We start from the raw sequence: 20793 nt of genomic DNA, 5'->3' as shown, positions 1-20793 counted from the left end.
CTGTCTTTGTTCTGTCATTCAAATGTCAGCTTCATCCCAAGGCTGATTTCCTCTTGGTTGTGGGCTGGCTGTCCGTGGCTTTTGGAGCTTCCTGCTTTCTTATTCTTTGGGGAGATACTGGGACTTCTTGTGGTTCTTTTAAGATAAAGAAAGACATTTTCCAGAAGTCTCCAGCAAACCTCTCTTCGCGTCTCATTGACCTGAACTGGTCCGTACCCATTCCTGACAAAATCTTTGTCAAAAAGAATGGGATTAACCTTCAGGCAATCAGTTCTCTTGGAAGAGAAAGTAGGCATTAGCTATCTCTAATGCATACCTGTGAGCAACAGGAATAGATACCTGAAAAAAAATAATGGCTTTCTACTGAAAAGAAGGACAATAGAAATGGCTTCTGGAGAAGAAGCAATATCCACTAAAATAAAACAAACCATTATGACTGAGTATCTGTACAGTGAGGAATGACATCTTTGCCGTTTTCTTCTTAATGTCTTCTAGGATCAGAGTGTCACCGAACCTGTTAGTAATGAGGAAGATGGCAGTCTCAGAGTCGGTATTAAACAACTGCCTGGAAGTGACAGCTCCATACTGGTGAGAATCTTGGGTGGTTTTCACCCCCTGTTCTTTTTAGTGATATATTATTCATATTTTGTGTCACCTTGGCAGGAATCAACTATTGTATTCACTTCTCTCGGAATCTCGATCTCTGAAACTGGAAGCTATTCTCCCACTTTCTTCACACTTGAATTGTGCTGTCTAAAATGAAAGACACCATCTCTCCTTTAAATCTTGTTAAATACTGAGTTTCTTTAAGACGAGGCTATGCTGAATTAGTCCTAGAGGCACAGAAAGAGATGTTAAATTTATTCCATTAATTCATAGGGAAAGATACTGAAACCCTCCCAGGGGCTATCACGTGAGGAGACAGGTGGCAGTTTTAGAGAACCCACCTTCTTTATACATCCTAATGTTTGCTATTTTGTTATTTAATCTTTATTGAACTTTTACTGTGGACCAGGCACTGTGCTGGGTTCTACATTCATTTCCTGACCCTTGCAGTGTAGGTGACAGTAACTTCCTTTTACACTTGAAGTAATTGAGAGTTGTGGATGTGAACTGACTAGTCAGAAGCCACTCACTGTATGTGGACCTGGAGACTGGTCCCATTTCTTATGACTCCCATGCCTTTGCTCACAACCCACCTTTTTTGTTTGGCAGCCTAGCACTTCCAGGGTTAGACTATAAGTACTAGAAAGAAATATGGGCTTTTTTTCCTCTGTGTTTCAAAATATTTTACAGATCTTGAAGAATTAATCACTTATGAGGGTCACCCTGATGTTATGACAGCACAGAGTTGTTCATTTTACTTTAGGGAGTTTGAGAAATCATCCAGTTACCTTCTTTCAATTTTTAGAAAATATATATATTTTTAGAAAATATATATTGGGATCGGTGTAGATTCCGTGTCCGAGAAAGTGAACTGATTCTTTCAGGCTGAAGGGAAAGGACATTTCATTAAGAGTGGACATTATAATGGGCTACTCTTGGACAAACCCTACGTGAGACCTGAGAACCCTGGCTTCAATAATACTGGGACTAACAGATTATGACCATTGTTCTTGAACAAGATGTTCCAAGGTTACACTGTTCCCTTTCCAGAAGATAAACTGCATATTTGCACTGAAGGGGAATGAGTAACATCAACAATTTCGAACTCAAAGCTCCTTCATTTACAAATACTATTAACTTATTCTTTTTGGCAACGTATCTCCATAGATAGGTTAAGGAATTCTTTTAAAACAACAGCATTGTTTTTTTGTGGTGTGTTGGGTGGTTTTTGTTATTGTTATTGTTGTTGTTCGTAAGCTGAAAGATCTGGTAAGCCCTAGGAGGCTCACTTATAGGCTGTAGGCAAAAGCCATCCATCATTCACCCCCTGTTCTTAAGAAAGCAACACCAGTGAAGTGGCCCCAACTGTTAAGACAATTGAAGAGGACCTGAAGGACTGAGGGTAATCTTTAGATATTGTTTCATACTACATTTCATCAAGAATAAGAGACTTCCCCAAAATAGCCGAATGTGACATTTTTATAGCATAAATATAACTGGCCTAGCATAAAGTATTGATTAAGAGTGTGGTCTTAGGCAAGTTACTTGACTTCACCGAGCCTCAATTTCTCATCTGAAGAATGACAGTAATAAGAATGTTATAAGAAAACAAATGGTCTATAAAGTATAAACCACGTAGTAGAGTGTAAAGCAAACAGTTCGTGTTCCCTAAGTTCATTCACTGATTCACCAAATACTTGCTGAATGTTACTATGTTCCAGGCACTGGAGATACAACAGCGAACAAAACATTCCAAAATGCGTGCCCTCGTGAGGACTCATTCCAGGGTAGGCGTAGGGAAGAAAGATAGATAATATAAAATCAGCAAAACGTTAGATGTGATCATATGAAATTGCTGTTTTCGTAGGTGAGAATTTCATATGGCTAGCATATTACTAACAGTTCATCATTACTAATCATCATTTAATTGTTTCTATTATAAGATTGGTGCAAACTCCCCTCCCTTGCTACACCTTCATACAATGATTGCTGGATGTACCATGTCAGAGGATAGCACATGCTCTGTATGGGCCTTGACTCTTTTTACTTTCGTTTATGTCAAGATAGTTGCAAACACTGAGCTCTAATCCTCTAAAAGTTGCTTTTATGCTTTCTGTGGGGGCACATATTTCATCAGGCGCTGTGCTGACCCCGGTGACAGTGACTGGAGAAAAACACAGGCCTTGCTCTTAAGCATCAGTGGGTGTCATAGAATTTGTATCTGGAAAAGCATACCACGCAGAAATGTATTAGAGAGAAATAACAAATTGTTACGGAAATTCAAAAGTGGAAGGAAAACCATCTCATTCAGAGATTAGGGAAGGTGTCTTCTAATCATGGCCTTTAAGGTGAACCTCTAAAGATAAGAGGGCAATTGACTGCTGAGGTTGGCATAAATGGAACATTTACCAGGGAAAGGACGTTTCAGCAAGAGTGGACATTATAATGGACTACTCTTGGACAAACCTTACCTGAGACCTGAGAATCATGGCATCAAGAATACTGGGACTAACAGATTATGATCATTGTTCTTGAACAAGATGTTCCAAGGTTACTCTGTGCCCTTTCCAGAAGATAAACTGTATATTTGCACTAAAGGGGAATGAGTAACATCAACAAATTTCATACTCAAAGCTTCTTCATTTACAAATACTGTTAACTTATATCAAATAGTGTGGGTTAGGGGAGTAGTGAATGAGGATTGGGCTTTTTTGTAGGGCAACAATGGGCAATGGAATCTGAGTATTAGAATCGCAGAACTGAAGGGACTGTATGCTATGAATTATAGATTAATTTATTCATCTTTTTGTGCTCCGGTGTTCAATAAATGATTCTATAGATAGATAGATACATGCTTACACAAGGTGCTACCTGGAAGAAACTACTCCAAAGAGCTATTAAATTACTTCTCCAACATTACCTGTTTTCAGAGCTAAGACTAAGCCATGGGTCCACACATATTCCAGTGCTCGTTCACTATTCAGTTATGGTTGGCATTGGTCCATATCTCAGTAGCCCCAGATTCATGGCCAAGGAATAATAACTTTATTTATTTATAATAACGTGAGGAGATACTAGATTTCTCTAAAATATTTTTAAAGGAAGAATAAGTTATTTTTAGGCAACTGGATCAAATAATGGTTTGTGAAGCGTAGATTTCTATTGTGAGAGACTGGAAGCAGGGAAGTGTCTGGAATCTATTTCAGAAGTCTAGGTGACAGCCTATTAAGACTACTTTTTAAGCCTTTTGAAATGAACATTGGAAAAACTATTTGCACAGAGCTTTAAAATTTGCAAAACAAAGTCTCATCTATTATTTCATTAGCTTAATATTTTTAATATCTAAATTTTTTCTAAAATGATATTTTATTTGTTTATGATCTTATTCAATTTTATCCCCAAAATAAAAATGTCAAAAGTAGGGCAGGAATTATTTGTCCCAGACTTATACAGTGTTTTCCCAAAAATAAGACCTACCCCGAAAATACACCCGTTAAGATCATCAGCCAGACGGATGCATTTAGTACGTCTTGATGATGTTCCAGAAGAAGATGACATGACTGTATTTGAATAAATGTAGATTGTTGTACATGAAAAAATAAGACATCCCCTGCAAGTACACCCTAATGCATCTTTTGGAGCAAAAATTGATATAAGACTCGATCTTATTTTCAGGGAAATACAGTATAAGACCCAGTCTTATTTTAGGGGAAATACGATAGATGAGCCCTTAATCTTTCACTTAAGATCACACAAAACTAGAAATTGGAAGAACTATGACTCATCCAGAAGGGTCTTTGACCCCTTAGTATCTTGACATATAAGATTGTGAGTCCCTAAAATAGTTATTTTAATCTTTTGGGCATAAAGCTATATGTTTGTCATGTAATATACTCTTTTGGAGGAGTATAACTAAATTATTAAGAGTGCAAACATTGGAGTCAGACTACCTGGATTCAAATCCTGGTTCTACCATTTACTAGCAATACTCAAAAAGGCACATGAGTGAGCAATGGGTTGTGAGCACAGAAGGAATGATTCACACTATCTGGACAACTTAACAGAAGTTACTCAGAGGAGATGGTATTAAAACTAGATTTTTATTTTATATCTAGTAAAGATTAGTGTATATAAATATCAGTACGTCTATAGAAGAGTACAGAAGTGTATACCTCAATAAATTTTCATTGGATATGGTACAACCATGCAACCAACATACAGAAGAAAATGTAACAAATAGCCAACACCCAAGAAATCCCCTCGTGCTCCCTCTCTACCACCTTCCCCAAAAGAAACCCTATCCTGAAGTATATTACCATAAATTAGTTTTTTGGGTATCGTACTTTATAGAAATAGAATCCTAAGGCATGTGCTCTTGTATATATATCTTCTTTAGCTGAATATTATGATTTTGAAATTCATGCAAATTGTTGTATGCAGCCATAATTTGCGTATACCATAATTTATGTGCCCATTTGTACTACCCAAAAAAGTAAAGTAATGTGTTTTTCCAAAAATAAGACCTAACCGGACCATCAGCTCTAATGCATCTTTTGGAATAAAAATTAATATAATATGAAAATTATAATAATTTATTATATAAGACCCATACAAGACTCAATATATAATTAATTATATAATACAATACAAGACCGGGTTTTATATTAATTTTTGTTCCAAAAGATGCACTAGAGCTGATTGTTCGGCTGGGTCTTATTTTCGGGGAAACACGGTATTAATTTAAGGTAGACTCAAGAAATTAAGGATCCATTGTGTAACCCCCAAGAAATTCATCCTTCCTCCTCCCAAAATAATGACACAATCTGTAGTTAAGTTTGTATAAGGGAAAATAGAAATATTTTAAAAATGCATTTGATTAATTCATAAGTACTAGGAAGAAAAAAGAAGCAAGAACAAAAGGGGAAAATGTAAAAGAAGAGAAAGCTGATCAACCTAGATCCAAATATACCAGTGATAACATTAAGAGATGAAGACTTTCAGTCTGGATGAAAATAGACCTATTTTCTGATTACAATAAATATATCTTAAATGTAAGACAGGTTGAAAATAAGAGGAAACAAAAGGATATGCCATGCTGTTAACCAAAGGAAAGAATGTGTAGCTTTACTAAAATCATACAATACTTTAAAGTAAGAAACATCACTAGAAATAAAGATAACATTTCATAATGATAAAAATTTGAACTGGGAAGATATTACAATATTATATCTTTGTGTACCCACAATAGAGCTTTAAAATATAAAAGCAAATATTGACAGAACTATATGAAAAAATATAAATTCACAATCATAGTAGGATATTTTGCCATACTTCTTTCAGTAATTCATAAAGGTGGGCAACAAACAAATCTGGAAGCATATAAAATATTTGCACAACGCCATTAACAAAAATGACTAACTGACATATAAAACATTCTGCCCACTAATAACATTTTTCCCCCAACAGTACATGGGACACTTATTTAACAAATAAGACTATGTATTTGATCATAAAGCCCAAGGTTTAAAAATCATACAGAACATTTATCTGACCACAATGGAATTAATCTAGTAGTAAATAACAACAAAAAGGAACTCTCTGTTTAGCAATTAAATAACACACTCCTAAATAGCCCATTGAACAAATTGTCAAGGAAATACCATAATATTTTGAACTAAATGAAAATGAACATAAAACAAACAGAAACATGGAGAATGCAGCTAAAGCAATGCTAAGTGAAACTTACAAACTGAAATGTATATTGAGTAAAAAGAAGAAAGCCTAAGCATTAATAATTGAAGAATCTGGGCGGCCGGTTGGCTCAGTTGGTAAGAGCACAGTGCTCATAACACCAAGGTCGCCAGTTAGATTCCCACATGGTCCGGTGGGCTGCACCCTCCACAACTAGAGCGAAAACAACGGCTTGACTTGAAATTCAGCTGCCAGTGGGGGCTGGTTGGTTCAGTTGGTTGGAGCACGGTGCTCATAACACCCAGGTTGCCGGTTTGATTCCCACATGGGCCAGGGAGCTGTGCCTTCCACAGCTAGATTGAAAACAACAACCTGACTTGGAGCTGATGGGTCCTGGAAAAACACACTGTTCCCCAATATTCCGCAATAAAAAATTTAAAAATAAACATAAAAAGCATAATTGAGAATCCTTCTAAAGAAGCTGGAAAAATACCTGAAAATCAAGCCAAAACAAAAGAGAAGAAAATAAATAATAAAAACCAGATTCACAAGCAATGAAATAGAAAACAAATGAACAATTAAGGACAATAAAAGCAAACTTAGTTCTTTAAAAAGACTGAAAAATTGAAAGAAAAAACTGATCAAGGAAATTACCAAATCAAGAATTTTTTAATGTGACATCACTACATATTCTCCAGGTATTAATGATAAGGACGGAGTACAATGAACAACTTTATTCTAATAAATTAAACATTTAGATGAATGAACACATTTCTTAAAAATGTAAGTTTCCAAATTTGGCATGGGAAGAAATAGAAAATTTGAATAGTTCTGTACCTATTTAAGAAATTGAGTAAGACATTAAAACCATTACCCAAAAGAAAATACCAAGTCTGGGTAGTTTCACATGTGAACTTTTGTAAGCATGCATAAACTCTCTCTGAAAATAGAAAAACTACTTGAATTATTTTATGAACTCAGAATAATCTTGAATCCAATATGTGACAAGGATATTATAAGAAAGACAAAATACATACCAATCACAGATGCAAAGACTCTAAGCAAAACATTAGTAAATCAAATTCAATAATATGAAAAGAGGAAATACACCATGATCAGATTGGTGTATTTGTAAGAATGTAAAGCTGGTGTGACATTAATAAAGCAGTTTATTCTAGTCTCCTTTTTCCAAGCCAGGATTACCTCTCTTAGATGAATTCTGAATCATTTGCCTCTTTTGCTTCTTGATTTTCCCAACTTCATTTTTTTGTATTATCAGATTTTTCTTTCCTTTGCCTTTCAGAAGCCTTCCTAGCCTTAAACGGGGGTGCCTATAAACACAATTCCAAATCTCCTTCCAGCACTACTCAGGCAGCCTTGAGTAAAGAGTGTTGGGCATACAACTCTCCCTACTGGATTAATTTCTGAATTCCCTAACCCAGGCTTCTCTGGTGAAGAATATTTCTGTATGGCTTTCCATGCTCCCTCCAGTGGGAGCTGAACAAACTCCTACAAACTCCTAAATCTCCCTTCGAGATTTGGATTAGGACTGAAATTGTTATTAAACATTACCCAGCCAGCCATATTGTCTTAGACAGTATTACACAGAAAATAGACTGAAATAAAAGGTTGTGTTTTTTTAAACAATTACCAATTTTTATTGGTAATTGCATCCCTTTGGGAGCTGAGGTCTGAGGGACTGCATCACCAAGAAAACATAGGTGGGTAGTTTTTGCTTCGGGTTCTGACTTCTATAAAATAAGACAGAACAGACATACAGGGTGCGTTACTGAGGCAGCCGCAGCTTTGTAACAAGGATGAGTTTTTGCTTTGTCTTGTCGGATATTTTCATAGAAGAAGTGTGGAACTACTTCTCAAATAGTCCCAACCAGGAGGATGCTGACAGGGAGTTTCTTCTGGTTCTCTCTGGACTCCTAGTCCTCGTTGGCCAACATTTTCCCCCGTAGAGGATTAATTTGCCTTCATGTCCGTGTTTCTTACCTGTGTAAGGAAGCCAAATCCCTCTTCCTGCTGCCTGGAACTTTCTTTGAGTCAGAAGTGGTAGAAGGAGTAAGCATCACAGAATTTAGCATTAGGTTATTCTGCAACATTTGGGACAAAGTATGCATAAAGTTGTAGATCAACAACTGGGACCAAAGAATTGGTCTAGGAGACAAGATGAGTTCAAGAAAGTCTGTGGTGGCAGTAAGTGGTTTCAGGTGTACTCATATAGCCTGCGTCTGCCTGTCAAACTCTAGAAACATGTTCCATTCTTCTACCGTGTTGCCTTTTTAATGAATAAAATTATTTGCTAGTTCTCAATTTCATACTCTAGGGGAAAAATGCATTTCTAATGATTATAGGCTTCTTGTTAGATCTCCCAAGCTGGAATTCTCAGGTGTGTATCCTGCTCATTTTTAAAACAAGCTTCTGAATGGTGTGCTTAACATCTGTTATTATCCCCCGTTTGCACTCCATCAAGAACTGCAGGAGTTCTGGTTTGGCTGTGGGAGCAGACATCACTGTGTGAATCTTATTTTCTGTTTCAGATCCAGTATGAAAACTGCATCTATAGCGATAAAGTCTAGGAATTTCCTGTAAGGAACAGGAGAGACTGTCTGAGTCAGCATTGGCCTCTCATTTGGGACAGTATGCAAATTGCCAGTGGCAGAGTTCAAGTGCATTCAAATATGTAGCATTTTTCACAGCTCATTGTACTTTATATCCTGTATTTCTGAAAATCACTTGAGATTTGCCTACATGATAAATTTCCCTTTCCTAGCCATAAAAAAGACAGCAGATTTGCAGTCAAGTCTACTTCCTTCACAAAAGTTACAAGAGAAAAGCTTTTGGCTTTTCCATTCTCTTCCCCTCTGAATGGTAAATGAAGACAATAGAGAGAGCGAGCAATAGCAGCTGAAGTCATCACTTGAACTCAAACACCACAGAAACATAGGTACACATTTTCAACACAGATTCACACCTTTGACCGCTGCTAGCTTACTTTCACTCCCAGCCACCTGAACTGGTCCGCTTTGGAGACTTGTTATTGAACTTGAAATTCAGCTAGCCTTTCAGAAGGAAGCTATTGCTTTATCAGATTTTTCTAAATTGAGAAAGTAATCATGTAATCATAATGAATAGCACTAAGGGCCCAGAGATGGAAAATGACACAGCGGCTCAGAGCCCAAAACTCAGACATTCTTACCTGTGTACGGTACCCTGTCTTCTGAATCCCAGAGCTTTTTGGAAACACAGTGCTACTCGGGCACTGTTCTTTGAGTCTGTAAAGTGCTTACTTTTCTCGGGAAGCCTTATTTGCCGACATACTTTTCAGATGCTATAATCTAAAACCGATGTGGATTATAGTATCTTTCAAAGGTAACAGAAATTAAGCACGTTTATATTGAAAGCCTGTTATGCCCCACGCGTGGTGCTAGCCACAAGTCAATCTGCAGTGAACAGAACACACAGATCTTACCTTGAGGGAGCTTTCAGAACTGCTGAGACTAATGGCAGCTAACGCTTTCACCACATTTACTCCAAGTGGCATCATTCTAAGTGTATTAATTCATGTTTTAAATGACTATTACTATGCCTAGTTTATAAGTAAGGAAACTGAGGTACAGAGACACTCAAGCAAAAAGTGTCAAAGCAGGATTTGAATCCATCTTTAGGTGAGTAATTCTTAGTGTTGGTGACTATTGTTGAAGGGGAAGGTAAGGTGCTGGGGAGCTTTTGCTAATGTGATTTCACTTAATCCAGGTGGTTCGATGAATGTGTAGAAAATGAGGCTGAGACTGACCCAGGCAACGGTTGACTTTTTCTAGTGTACTCAAAGGCTACCAAGTAGAAGGTCCAAGAATCAAAATCAACAGTAGACAACTTGTTTGTTGTTTGTCTGAGAGTCGTGGTTTTCAAATTATTGAATTTGAATACTTTTCGGCTGAGCACGCTCTCTAGTTTGTTGCCTTAGTTCATTTTATTCCTTTCCATTGAGCTATCTTAGGCCTGTCCCATACGAATTTTGTTATCCTGATAGATCTTTTCTGGGATCCACTTCATTTTAATTAGGAGTCTCCTGGTTGCAAGCAGTAAAATCTCAACTTGACCTTATAGACAAAAGGGGAAATTTACTGATAGGCTGAGGTTCTTTTTATATAACTACAGGAAGGGCGGGGTTGACAGCCTCTGGGGCAGTTAGAATCAGAAACCTGGTGCTGCCAGAGATGTTTCTGCATGTCTGTTTGACTCTTTTCAGCTGCCGACTTGCTTCCTCAGCATGGTTGGAATATGGCTGCCAAAAACTCCTAAGCTTCTCTGCCAGAAATGAGGCTGACTTCCTTCCCTTGGGTCCACTTTGGAAAACCCACAGGATGATTCAGCTGTCCACCCTTGGACCGATTACTGTGGCCAGACAGAGCATTTTGCTTACCCAGCTTTGGGACAGAAGTGAACCAGCTTTGGTGATTATATGCTGAACATTGCTCTGCTGCCATTGTTATCGACCATGTAGAGTATTCCCAGTGTTGCCTTTTATGTCCACCCACTGGAAGCTGCTTCTCTTGATCAGAGTAATTTGCCTGGCCTGCAAAACATTTTCTTTCAGGAGCTCGTAGCACTTGGCTGAGGATTATAACACAACGCACACAGAATGTGTCAGATCCGTTTGTTTCATAAAATGGGATGATCTTTCCACACTGCTTCCTCCGTCTTCTTACTTAGGGATCCCCGTGCACAGTCAACACTTTAAAATGTCCCAGGACCTCAGCTTTGAAGGAGCTAAGAGCTCCTTTGGTGCAGTAGTTGGGAGATTAGCGATTTCTAAATTTATGTTTAAACACAAAGGAAAGTGACTCACCCGAGGTCACTGCAGTAGGTAATGCCATGAAACGATTTTCCTGCCCAGGCTCAAAATAAGCAGGCATCACTTGACCTAACGCTGAATCTAAAATGGAGTCACTGTGTTGAGGCTGAGTCCCAAAACTCCTGTGTGTGTTTGAGAAGAGGTGAGCAGCATTTTCCCTTTCCCTTGTGATTTATTCCTCACTTAAGGGCAGGGGCTCTAGAGCAAGAGATGTCTGGATTAATTTCTGGCTCAGCAAATACGTTAGCCTCTCTGTACCTCAATGACGTCAATTCTAAAATGAGGATGATAATAGTACCTAACACAGGTCTGCTGTGTACATCCATATCTAAAATGTGTAACCTACCAGTAAATTGTAGCTGCCATTGTGATTTGTCATTGTCACCATGTACCAGCCCTGTCCTTCAGCCCAGAGGTTTAAGTTTTAACCAGCAAAAGAAATGGAAGGGTATGTTGGACCAGATGCTTTTCAGAGCTCTAATTTCCGCATCTCATCATTCCACATTTTTGAGGACAAGAGAAATGGAAGGAAATTAACACTACTTAGGCAAGTGTTCTCTGCAGTTGATATACCCCTTGATATATATATATATATATATATATCATTCAGTTATAATTCAAAGTTTTCATAATTTTTTCTCTAATATCTATCTCACCAGATAAGTAAGTGTCATAAGTTCAAGTTGCTGTTAGTCTTATTCACTGCTGGCCCCGAGGAGATACTAAGTAAGCATGTGCTGAATTCACCTTTGCTTACAGCCCCTTGTTCAGGTAGCTGTTGTTGCATTCTTACTATTGCTAAAGATGAAGGTTTTCAAGCACTACTATCACAAGTAGTAGAACCAATCTGAACCCAGATTTTTCTGGCTACTATTCCAGAGCCATTTCCTTTTACTTACAAGGGCAAGTGATGAGGACACGTTTAACCAAATTAGTGATATCTCTCTGTTTTATGCAAATTGGGTCTTTAGCTGGGGAAGTCAAGTCTTTTGTCCCACTGCTGGTTAATCTGGGTATAAGCCAAGTAGAATTGCCAACCTGCAATATCATTTTCAAACAGAGGCACTTTTGCTCTTCTGAAGGCCATTTGATCCACACTGAAAGGAATAAAACCAACTGTTTCCGTGGATAAGGCAGTTTAAAATTTCTATTCTAAAAATTCTCCCATGAGCACCATTTATTGACCTTCTCAGGTCTTCTCTCTTTTCAACTTTGATCCTTTAAAGAGGAGGCCACAGGATCACGTTCACCCAGTGTCCTTTCTTTCATGGATCTGAAATCTACCTGCGTGCATTTAAGATTTAAGTTCCCAAACTTTATTTTATATAGCACTAGCCCTTTATCAAGCTCTTATTTTATTCTACTATATATTGAAGAAACAAATAAGACCAAAAAAATAAAAATAAAAGTCAATCATATTAGTATACGAGAGACAGACACATAAAATTTTTAAAAATACAATATAATGTTTAAAAAATAGTGATAAAATACATTGGTCATTTCTGGAGGGAGCACCACCCAGGGGCTCAGGGAAGAATTAGGAGATGAGACAATTTTAAAATTCATTTTATGTCCTATAATCTGTTTAGGAACAAAGTTTTTTACTTTTGTTTTTTAAAGGCCAGAGGTGGGGGAGAAGAGTTCTAGGATCTTTCTCCCATTTGGAGAAAATAAGAGGGAATCTAATTGAGACATGGTTCTGGTCCTAAAAAATAAGTTTCAAGTCGACAGCTAAGGATAGTCACAATTATCCAAGGGTCCTAGGCTGCAGTCTCAGGATATTACATGATGGAGTTAAATCTCTCAGGTTGTAAACCCATAGGGAATTGATGAAACAGGATGAGATTGTAACCTAACCTAGTAATAATGCATGGTAGGGAATAACCGGATCATTATCTACTGTATTGTTACAAATCTGACGGGAGCCTGTTGAAAAAACTGTATGCCAATAGTCCAAAAAGGAAACCAGGATGGGGGTTGGATGGGGGGTGTCAGTACACCATCATTCCCCAAAGGAGAAAGTGTCCTATCCACGTAATTGTTTTCACTGATCCTATAGAGTTAGGAACATTGGTTTGTCATAGGCTGATTCTATATACTATCATCATTAGCATCTTTATTAAATATCTGTTATTTGCCAGGTACCATATGAAGAGCTTTTCATGTGTTGCTCAATTTAATCCTTTCAACATCCCTAAAGTATATCTTTTCCCATTTTATAAATAAGGAAACTGAGACTCGGAGAGGTCAGATAACCTGCTCAGGGTTGCAGAACTCTTAAGTCAAGGAACTAGGGTCACAGACTCCTAACACTCCACTGTACAAGTTACACTTCTCATCTCCAAATAGCTTACCTACACCTGCTGACTGTGTACTAGACCTGCCACTCGGGTGTCTCTCAGACATTTACCAAGGGCCAAAGTAAACCCATCCTTTCTCCTGTCCAAAGCAGTCTCTCTCCATGTTCCCTGCTCTGTCCAAGCCAAATACAGGCATTCATGCCTTATAGTAAACCATCAGGTGATAGTTTCCCCTATAAATTTACCTGTAAAATAGGATTGAATATAGTGGGAGGCAGACATAAGCATTCTGGTCAATTTGTCACTGTCATCATTTATTTCAATTAACTTCCCTTTAGCTATCCATCAGTTTCCTGTGTGTTTTGGTAGTTTACTTCTCTCCTAAGTCTGGACGCTACACTTCTCCATGGGATGCAAGGCTAACTTATCTTTGTATCTCCCAGTGTCTTTAGAGAGTGTACTTTTTGCCTCTAATTGAATATCTTAAGGGGCAAGAATTCTAATTTCAAGATTTGAACCCTGAAATGACTTAATATTGAGTATAAATACAGATACAGGAATTACTGGTGTGACAGAAGGAGAAAAAACTGGCCAAAATGACTATCAAAGGATATCTGATAGGATTAAAGCCTCACAGATCTGAAAGGGCCTAAAAAGCATTTGGAAATAACAAGCTTGTGTTCATTTCTGAGAGTTAGCCCAGATGGATGAATAGAACTTTTATGCCTGGTGTGTCGGTCATTTTTGTAGGCGGTCGAAGCCCTGTTAAATCGTGCTTGACTGCTAAAGTCAGAGAGTGTGCTTGAACTCTACAAAGCCACTAACTGGTTGTATCTTTCACATTTCAGGAAGATATCTCCCAGGTGGTTGGTCAAGGTGTGGTGGCAGATCAGCAGAAGGCACTGGAGTGCCCAACTGATGACGTATGTAACTTGCACTTTAGGTTTTGCTCTATTGGGATGATGTACATTATAAACAGGCTCCAGAAGAAAATAAGGTGATTGCAATGTAATCAGATCCTTTAATATTTGGCAGGAGGTTATAGTATGTCTTATAACCTGAAGTCAACCCACAGCAGTATCACCAATTCTGTGCAAACTGTGTGGAAATATCCTCTGTACATATCCAGTACCAACACCCTAATCAAGTGTTTAAAAATGAGGCATCCCTGAAAACACACTTGCACTTAAATTCTGAGAGTGCCATGCTTTACATAATGTCATAAATAAAAATATATATATATAATGGGAGAACTTGTACTTTGATAAACATTAGTGTTCCTTTATTTTGAGTTTCAACTTCTCTTAAAAAACTGTAAACTTCTGTCAAATTTTTGTTCCTTTGTTGCTATTGGGTTTTTTCTTGTGTTTTTGTTTTTTAAGTCCTGATTCTCATTTCTATGTGCTAGTTTATACTTTTGTGCTACTCAAATTTAGTACTACTATATCAATTATTTTTATGTTTAAGGAACTATTGATTACTAGAGCTTACAGAAAATATAAGCTATTTCAAACCTTACCAAAGAAAAGTCTCTTACCTTTGAAAATTTTCTAAAATTATATGCTAAACACCAAAACAAAAACAAATAGGTGTAGAAAAAAACTTAAAAACAACCAAATTCAGTTCAACTGGAAACCTGTAAGCAGGTTTTTTTTAAGTTGAAAACCAGATTTTTTACTTATATAATGTATTATATTTGCAAATCCTATCTACGTGTTGAGATTTTATATATTGCTACCTATCTCAAGACACATATCAAATATAACTATAAAATTTTAGAGCTGGGGCAAATCCTAAACATCATCTAGCCTTTCTTTCCTTGCTAAAAAATGGCACTTAAAGCCTTACCATTTGGGAAAGTGATTATAAGCCTTTTCTGTGGCTGCAAAAGAGAAATGGCCCAGAGATCAGAGGGCAACACCTGCAGGGAGGCTGTGTCAGCTCATTATGAAGAAACATTTGGGCTGTGCCAAGATGGAATAAGCTTCCTTATAGAAATGGAATTTTCCATCCCTGAAGGTTTTCAATCAGAAGCTGTCTGTTCGTTTATTAATTTGTTATCAAAGGACATAAAAACATGAATAGGTATTATTAATTGAACTCCTAAGTTGTTCAAATGACAAAGTTTGGGTGTAAGGAGATTAAGTGACTTGCCTGTGGGTCCCAGCAAACTTAGCAATTCATATCTTCTTTTGAGTAGTAATTTTTCCCCTATCTTGACGACCTGATGAAGTGTAGACCCCTTCCCCAGAAAAACACTGGTAAGTATAATTTTGATACAGCCACAGAGGTTTTATAGTTCTCTAAATTCTTTTTATGGATCTCTTAGAAACCCGTTTTTTTCTTGGTTAAGAATCCATAGTTTAAGAAATAAGTCTCTTTCCAGATAGTTTTCACAACAATCAAAAAGGAAAGGAGGGAGGAAAGGAGGGAGGAAGTGAGGAAGGCGAAAGGGAGGAAGGGAGGTCTCTCAACAAAAACCAAACATGAAACATGCCTGGGCTCCACATGCCTAGGTGCCCATTTATTTGGTCTCGGATGGGGTGCCCGCGTTCATAAATTTTAAAGGCCCCCAAGCAGTTCCTATTATGAGGATAGGGTTGAGAACTACTGGTTTAGTTAGGTTGGATGACTTATAAAGTCCATTCCAACTCTCATATTCAAATATAATTACATTCAACAGCAAATCCAATCTTTCTTCCCCTTCATACTTAGTAGGTTGGTTTTGTGTCAGTGGGTGAGTCATGGGAGCATATGGTTCATCCATCACCACACCTACCAACAAGAAGGTCTGCCTCTATATATACTTGTTTGCATATTTCCCTTGGTTTCCATGCACTGTTCCCTTATTTTTTAATTGAGTTAAATTCTACCCATATCTGTTGGAAACTTGCTATGCACAAGGAAATGGGATGCTACATGGAACTGGAATGTAAAGATAAGGAACAAACATTCCCTGCTATTATAAAAGTCATACTATAGTAATTGCTGTCTCTTGTGCTTTCCCGTTTTAAAATTCACATGCTTTTTTCATAATTGAACTCTGTATCTTGCATTCACCTTTGTTATTGATGTTCTTTCTTGAGATGATAGAACACTGAAGTTGGACATGAGTACTATGAATTCAGGTTAGGCTCAATCACTGCAAGAAGTTTCTCTTTTACTTAACAGTCTAAGTGTAATCTGTTTGAGGATGATATGGTGTCTTCATGATGTCACAGACCTAAGCACTTCTTATCTGACTACTATACCATTTTTTATTTTAATTACTCTATCATCCTCAAAACATAACATCCAGTTTTTGGTCTAAGATGGCTGCTCCAATTATTAGCAAGGGAGAAGGGGAAGGCAGGATCCTTCTCCTTAAGACAATGATCTGAAAATTATACCATTCATATCTGTTTATATCCTATTGACCAGGAATTAGTCTGGGGACACATCTAGCGTCAAGGAGCTGGGAAAGTTGATCCTTGTAGAGTAATCAGACATCTAGGTGGTTCCATTGCTCAGTGTTCTTCTACTTCTCTCTTTTTAAAATTACCTAAAATACATATTTCAGTAGGTCTTTTTATAAGTATACAGTCATTATTAAAAGATGGTGATAGAAAAATTACAGGAAAAAAAGTGAACATCTGTTCAATCGTTGCCTAGCAGCTATTTGATAAACATTTTAAACTTGTAACATTCTTCAACTACCAACTTTTAGTCCTACCTCTTCCTTTAATTAGCTGTGTGATTTCAAATATATCACTTAACATTTGTGTCTTGTTTCTTGATCTGGAAAAGAGAGTAATATCACCTAACTTCCAAGGTTGTTCTCACGATTAAATGAATTCATGGATGTAAAATGTTTTTGAAAACTGGAAAGCACAATACAGATGTACAATAGGTGGCCTTGTTTTAGTTGTTACATATGATACAATGCCTTGTACTGGGGCACAACCTTTCACTGACAGAATCTTGAAGTGTTATTGTTCTGGAGCATTTATCTTGATCCTATTTCTAGGCTCCAGGGACAGCCTGGTGCTTCACTGCCTCCACCAGAATCTTCCAGCTGGGGATGGGCTCCCTCGCTAACTACAGATCCAGAAGGCAGGTCAGGGCACTACCTATATTTATTAACTGCCTGTTATGCGAGCATGGAGTCCTTTTGGTATTTCTTAGTTTTCTAATACTAATATTCATTGGAGATGCCATCAACAAAAATCCAGAATTCCAAGTTAATTTTCTGAAGCTCCCCATAGCAAAGGTCTCTGTACCTTTATTGAATTACAAATTCATTTCCTGCTCTGAATTTCCATGTCCTCAATTTTGCTCTCTCTATGCACTTACTCGCTCACTCATTCATTCATTCATCAAACATTTATGGAGGCCCTACTGTGTTGCAAGCACTGGGAACCAAAGGTGAACAAGGTACTGTTCTTTTAGGTGAGTTAATTGTAATTGGTGTACCCAGCACTTAGTAGGTCTTCAGTAGATGTTTGTCATTCCTTCCCACCTCTCATGTTGCTCAATTAACCTCCCTGATGCATCATGGACTATTGTGAATGTGTCCAGGAGAGACGGACAGTTTGTTTGCTCAGAACATCTGCAGCATAGATTCTTTTTCAATGGGCACAGCACAAATTTACAGACTTTGCGTTGATTTCATCAGAATGAGTAGAAATTGTAAAAATGTTTGTTTTGCTTCCCAGCCTCAGCTTCATATCTTACCACAATGATAGAATCTCTTCAGCTTTAATCCTTCTTCCCTTCCTTGATCCATTCTTCACCATAACATTTTAGATGTAAAGCTCAAGGGGAAGCATGGGGAATGGGACACAAATCATCCTAACTTCCTCTTGTTTCCTCTCCCACTCTAAGTTCTTAAAAGGTATTATTGGAGTACACCACTGTTTTGGTAACAGCACAACAATTTTAAAGTCTTCTCGTTGCCATTCACCAAATTTTTCTTCCTTTTTTAGGCTGTGTGCCAGATGAAACAACAAAAATATTTGACAAAAGTCTCCTTCAGTTCACAAGAGATACCTTTAGCACCAACTCCATCATACCATTCAACAGATGCAGACTTCACAGGCTATGGTATGATTTCTTTTTATGAGCAGAATTGAATTGACTCAGCAAACCTTAGAAATGCAAGGCATCCTGAAAAGAGCACTGGGCTAGGAGACAGAAAGCTTGGCTCTGTACACCCCTCCTCTATTTCTTTAGCTTTGAGACTTGGGCAGGTCATTTTACTTCCTATACCATTTTCTTCATCTCTATCATGGGGATTGCCTATTGCTTGTTGAATATAAAAGTACTAGAACAAAAAAGGCCTTCGGTAAATGCTGTTTGAATCTGAAGCTTACAAATTATTCTCTAATCTCTCCAAAAGACTGTTTATTTCATGAGTAATATTTCTTAAAAAGCATATTGAGCCAAATTGTTAGCTTTGCATATGTTGATGTAAGCTATTTGAAGACTGTTAATTTTCAGTGCTTAAAGAAATTGGTATTCACTTTCTCTCTTTGAATTCCTGGCTTGAGTTATGACAACTGGCATTTGAAAATAGAACTTCAAAATGAATAATGAGTATTTCCATTTTGCTTTTATGCAATATAAGTCAGTTACAGAAAAATAACAACAACAACAACACTTTAAAACACCATGTTCACCAGTGGCAAAGCATAACACTGCATGAATTTAGCAGGCCTGACACCTTATGGTATTTGTCTTTTACATATGTTTTTGTAAATATTGACTCACAAAAAAAATTTAGCATGCAGGTATTATTTTAAAGCACTGGATTTTTACTAAAATACCTGATGAATGTGGTCAGCAAACTATGATCTCTGGGTCAAATTTGGCCCACCATCTACTTTTATATGGTCTGCAAACTGAAAATGGTTTTCCCATTTTTTCAAAGGTCGAAAAAATACCAAAATAATATTTAATGAAAATTATGTGAAAATTATGTGAACATCATTTATGGACATTTTAGTTTTATTGGAATACTCATTTGTTTACATATTATTTCTGGCTGCTTTTACACAATAAGGATAAAGTTGAGTAATTGCAACAGAGACTATATATCTTATAAAGCCCCAAATATTTTACCACCTGGCCATATACTGAAAAAGTTTGCTAACCACAATGTATACCAATTGAGTTTTGATAATATATATAGCACACATTTATACATTGATGACAGAACTTAATCATCCTATAATTTAATCTGTGCAAACTTTATTTAGTCAGTCATCTACATATGAATCATTTATTGGGGACTTGGTATGCATCAGCCTTTGGGCTGGATTCTCTGGGGGAAGTAAAGCCAAGACCGACTCAGGACTGGCTAGGATGAGACATAAGTGGAGGAGGAAAGGAAATGCCATCTCCAGTATCTCTTACTATGTGTTCACTCTCTTCTCACTCAAAAGACTAACCTGGTCATTTACAAAAGGAAGATAAACTTTTTAAAGCATCCATGAAATGGTGCCACTGGTATACCTTGTTTTTATTGTTAGTTAATGGGAAATGAAGTATGAAATACATATGCTGCAAAAAGATCTAGAGACAAATTAGGTTTATAATATTCGACTTCGAATATAGCATTTTTTATTGTTACTGAGTTTGTGTCACTAAATTTCTCACTCTTAACCAAGAGACCATTAGATTAATAAATTCCATGTGGTCAGGAACAGCAACTACATGGATGCTACAATATGCCAGACCCTGGGCAGGGTACCTCACACACATTTAGTTCCTCTAACAGCCTATTAGATGGTGGTTACAGCATTCTCCTGACAAGGAGTGAGCCTCACTTTCACCCACCTATTAATTTTCTTCTTGGGAACTCAAATCTATTTCAGCGCCACTCCAAAATCTGTGCCCTTTTGTCACAAAGACTATGATTATTGCTTAACGAGAGCAGAACCCCCCCCCCCAGCCCCTCCAGTCTTACCTAGAGCCTGTTTCCTTTTGTTTTATACCAGGAACTGGCAAACTTTTTCTGTAAAGAGCCGGATAGTAAATATTTAAGGTTTGCGGGCCATATGGTCTCTGTTGCAGCTACTCAACTGTGCTGGTGTAGTGTGATAGCAGCCTTAGACTAGATGTAAATGAATTAGTGAGGCTGTGTTCCAATGCAGCGTTTTTATGGACGTTGAAATTTGAATTTCATATAATTTTCACATGTCTTGAAATATGATTTTTCTTTTTTTTTCCTTCAAGCTTCTGAAAATGTAAAAATCATTCTCAGCCCTCAGGTCATAGTCCTCTGGCCCTTGCTTCTTCATAGGTTCAATGAGCTTGTGGATCTCAACTTGGCCCCTGTACATTTGCTGC

General features: G+C 37.4%; 1 protein-coding gene across 5 annotated transcripts in view; it reads left to right on the top strand.

Moving 5' to 3' along the window:
• The window catches only part of PATJ (PATJ crumbs cell polarity complex component), a 299142-nt gene that overhangs the window by 219377 nt on the left and 58972 nt on the right, over nt 1–20793 (top strand). For 3 of the 5 annotated variants that reach the window (XM_081055921.1, XM_081055923.1, XM_081055922.1), the window contains 4 exons: nt 496–588; nt 14313–14387; nt 17471–17560; nt 18429–18546. In XM_081055921.1, the coding sequence (XP_080912047.1) occupies nt 496–588; nt 14313–14387; nt 17471–17560; nt 18429–18546 (376 nt within the window). The remainder of the gene's footprint in view (nt 1–495; nt 589–14312; nt 14388–17470; nt 17561–18428; nt 18547–20793) is intronic. The other 2 variants (XM_081055925.1, XM_081055924.1) reach the window with 1 other exon arrangement.

Source organism: Rhinolophus hipposideros (assembly GCF_964194185.1).
Source record: "Rhinolophus hipposideros genome assembly, chromosome: 8".
Taxonomy (NCBI): domain Eukaryota; kingdom Metazoa; phylum Chordata; class Mammalia; order Chiroptera; family Rhinolophidae; genus Rhinolophus; species Rhinolophus hipposideros.
Note: the sequence above shows the minus strand (reverse complement) of the source record. Positions and strands in the feature narration are given on the sequence as shown.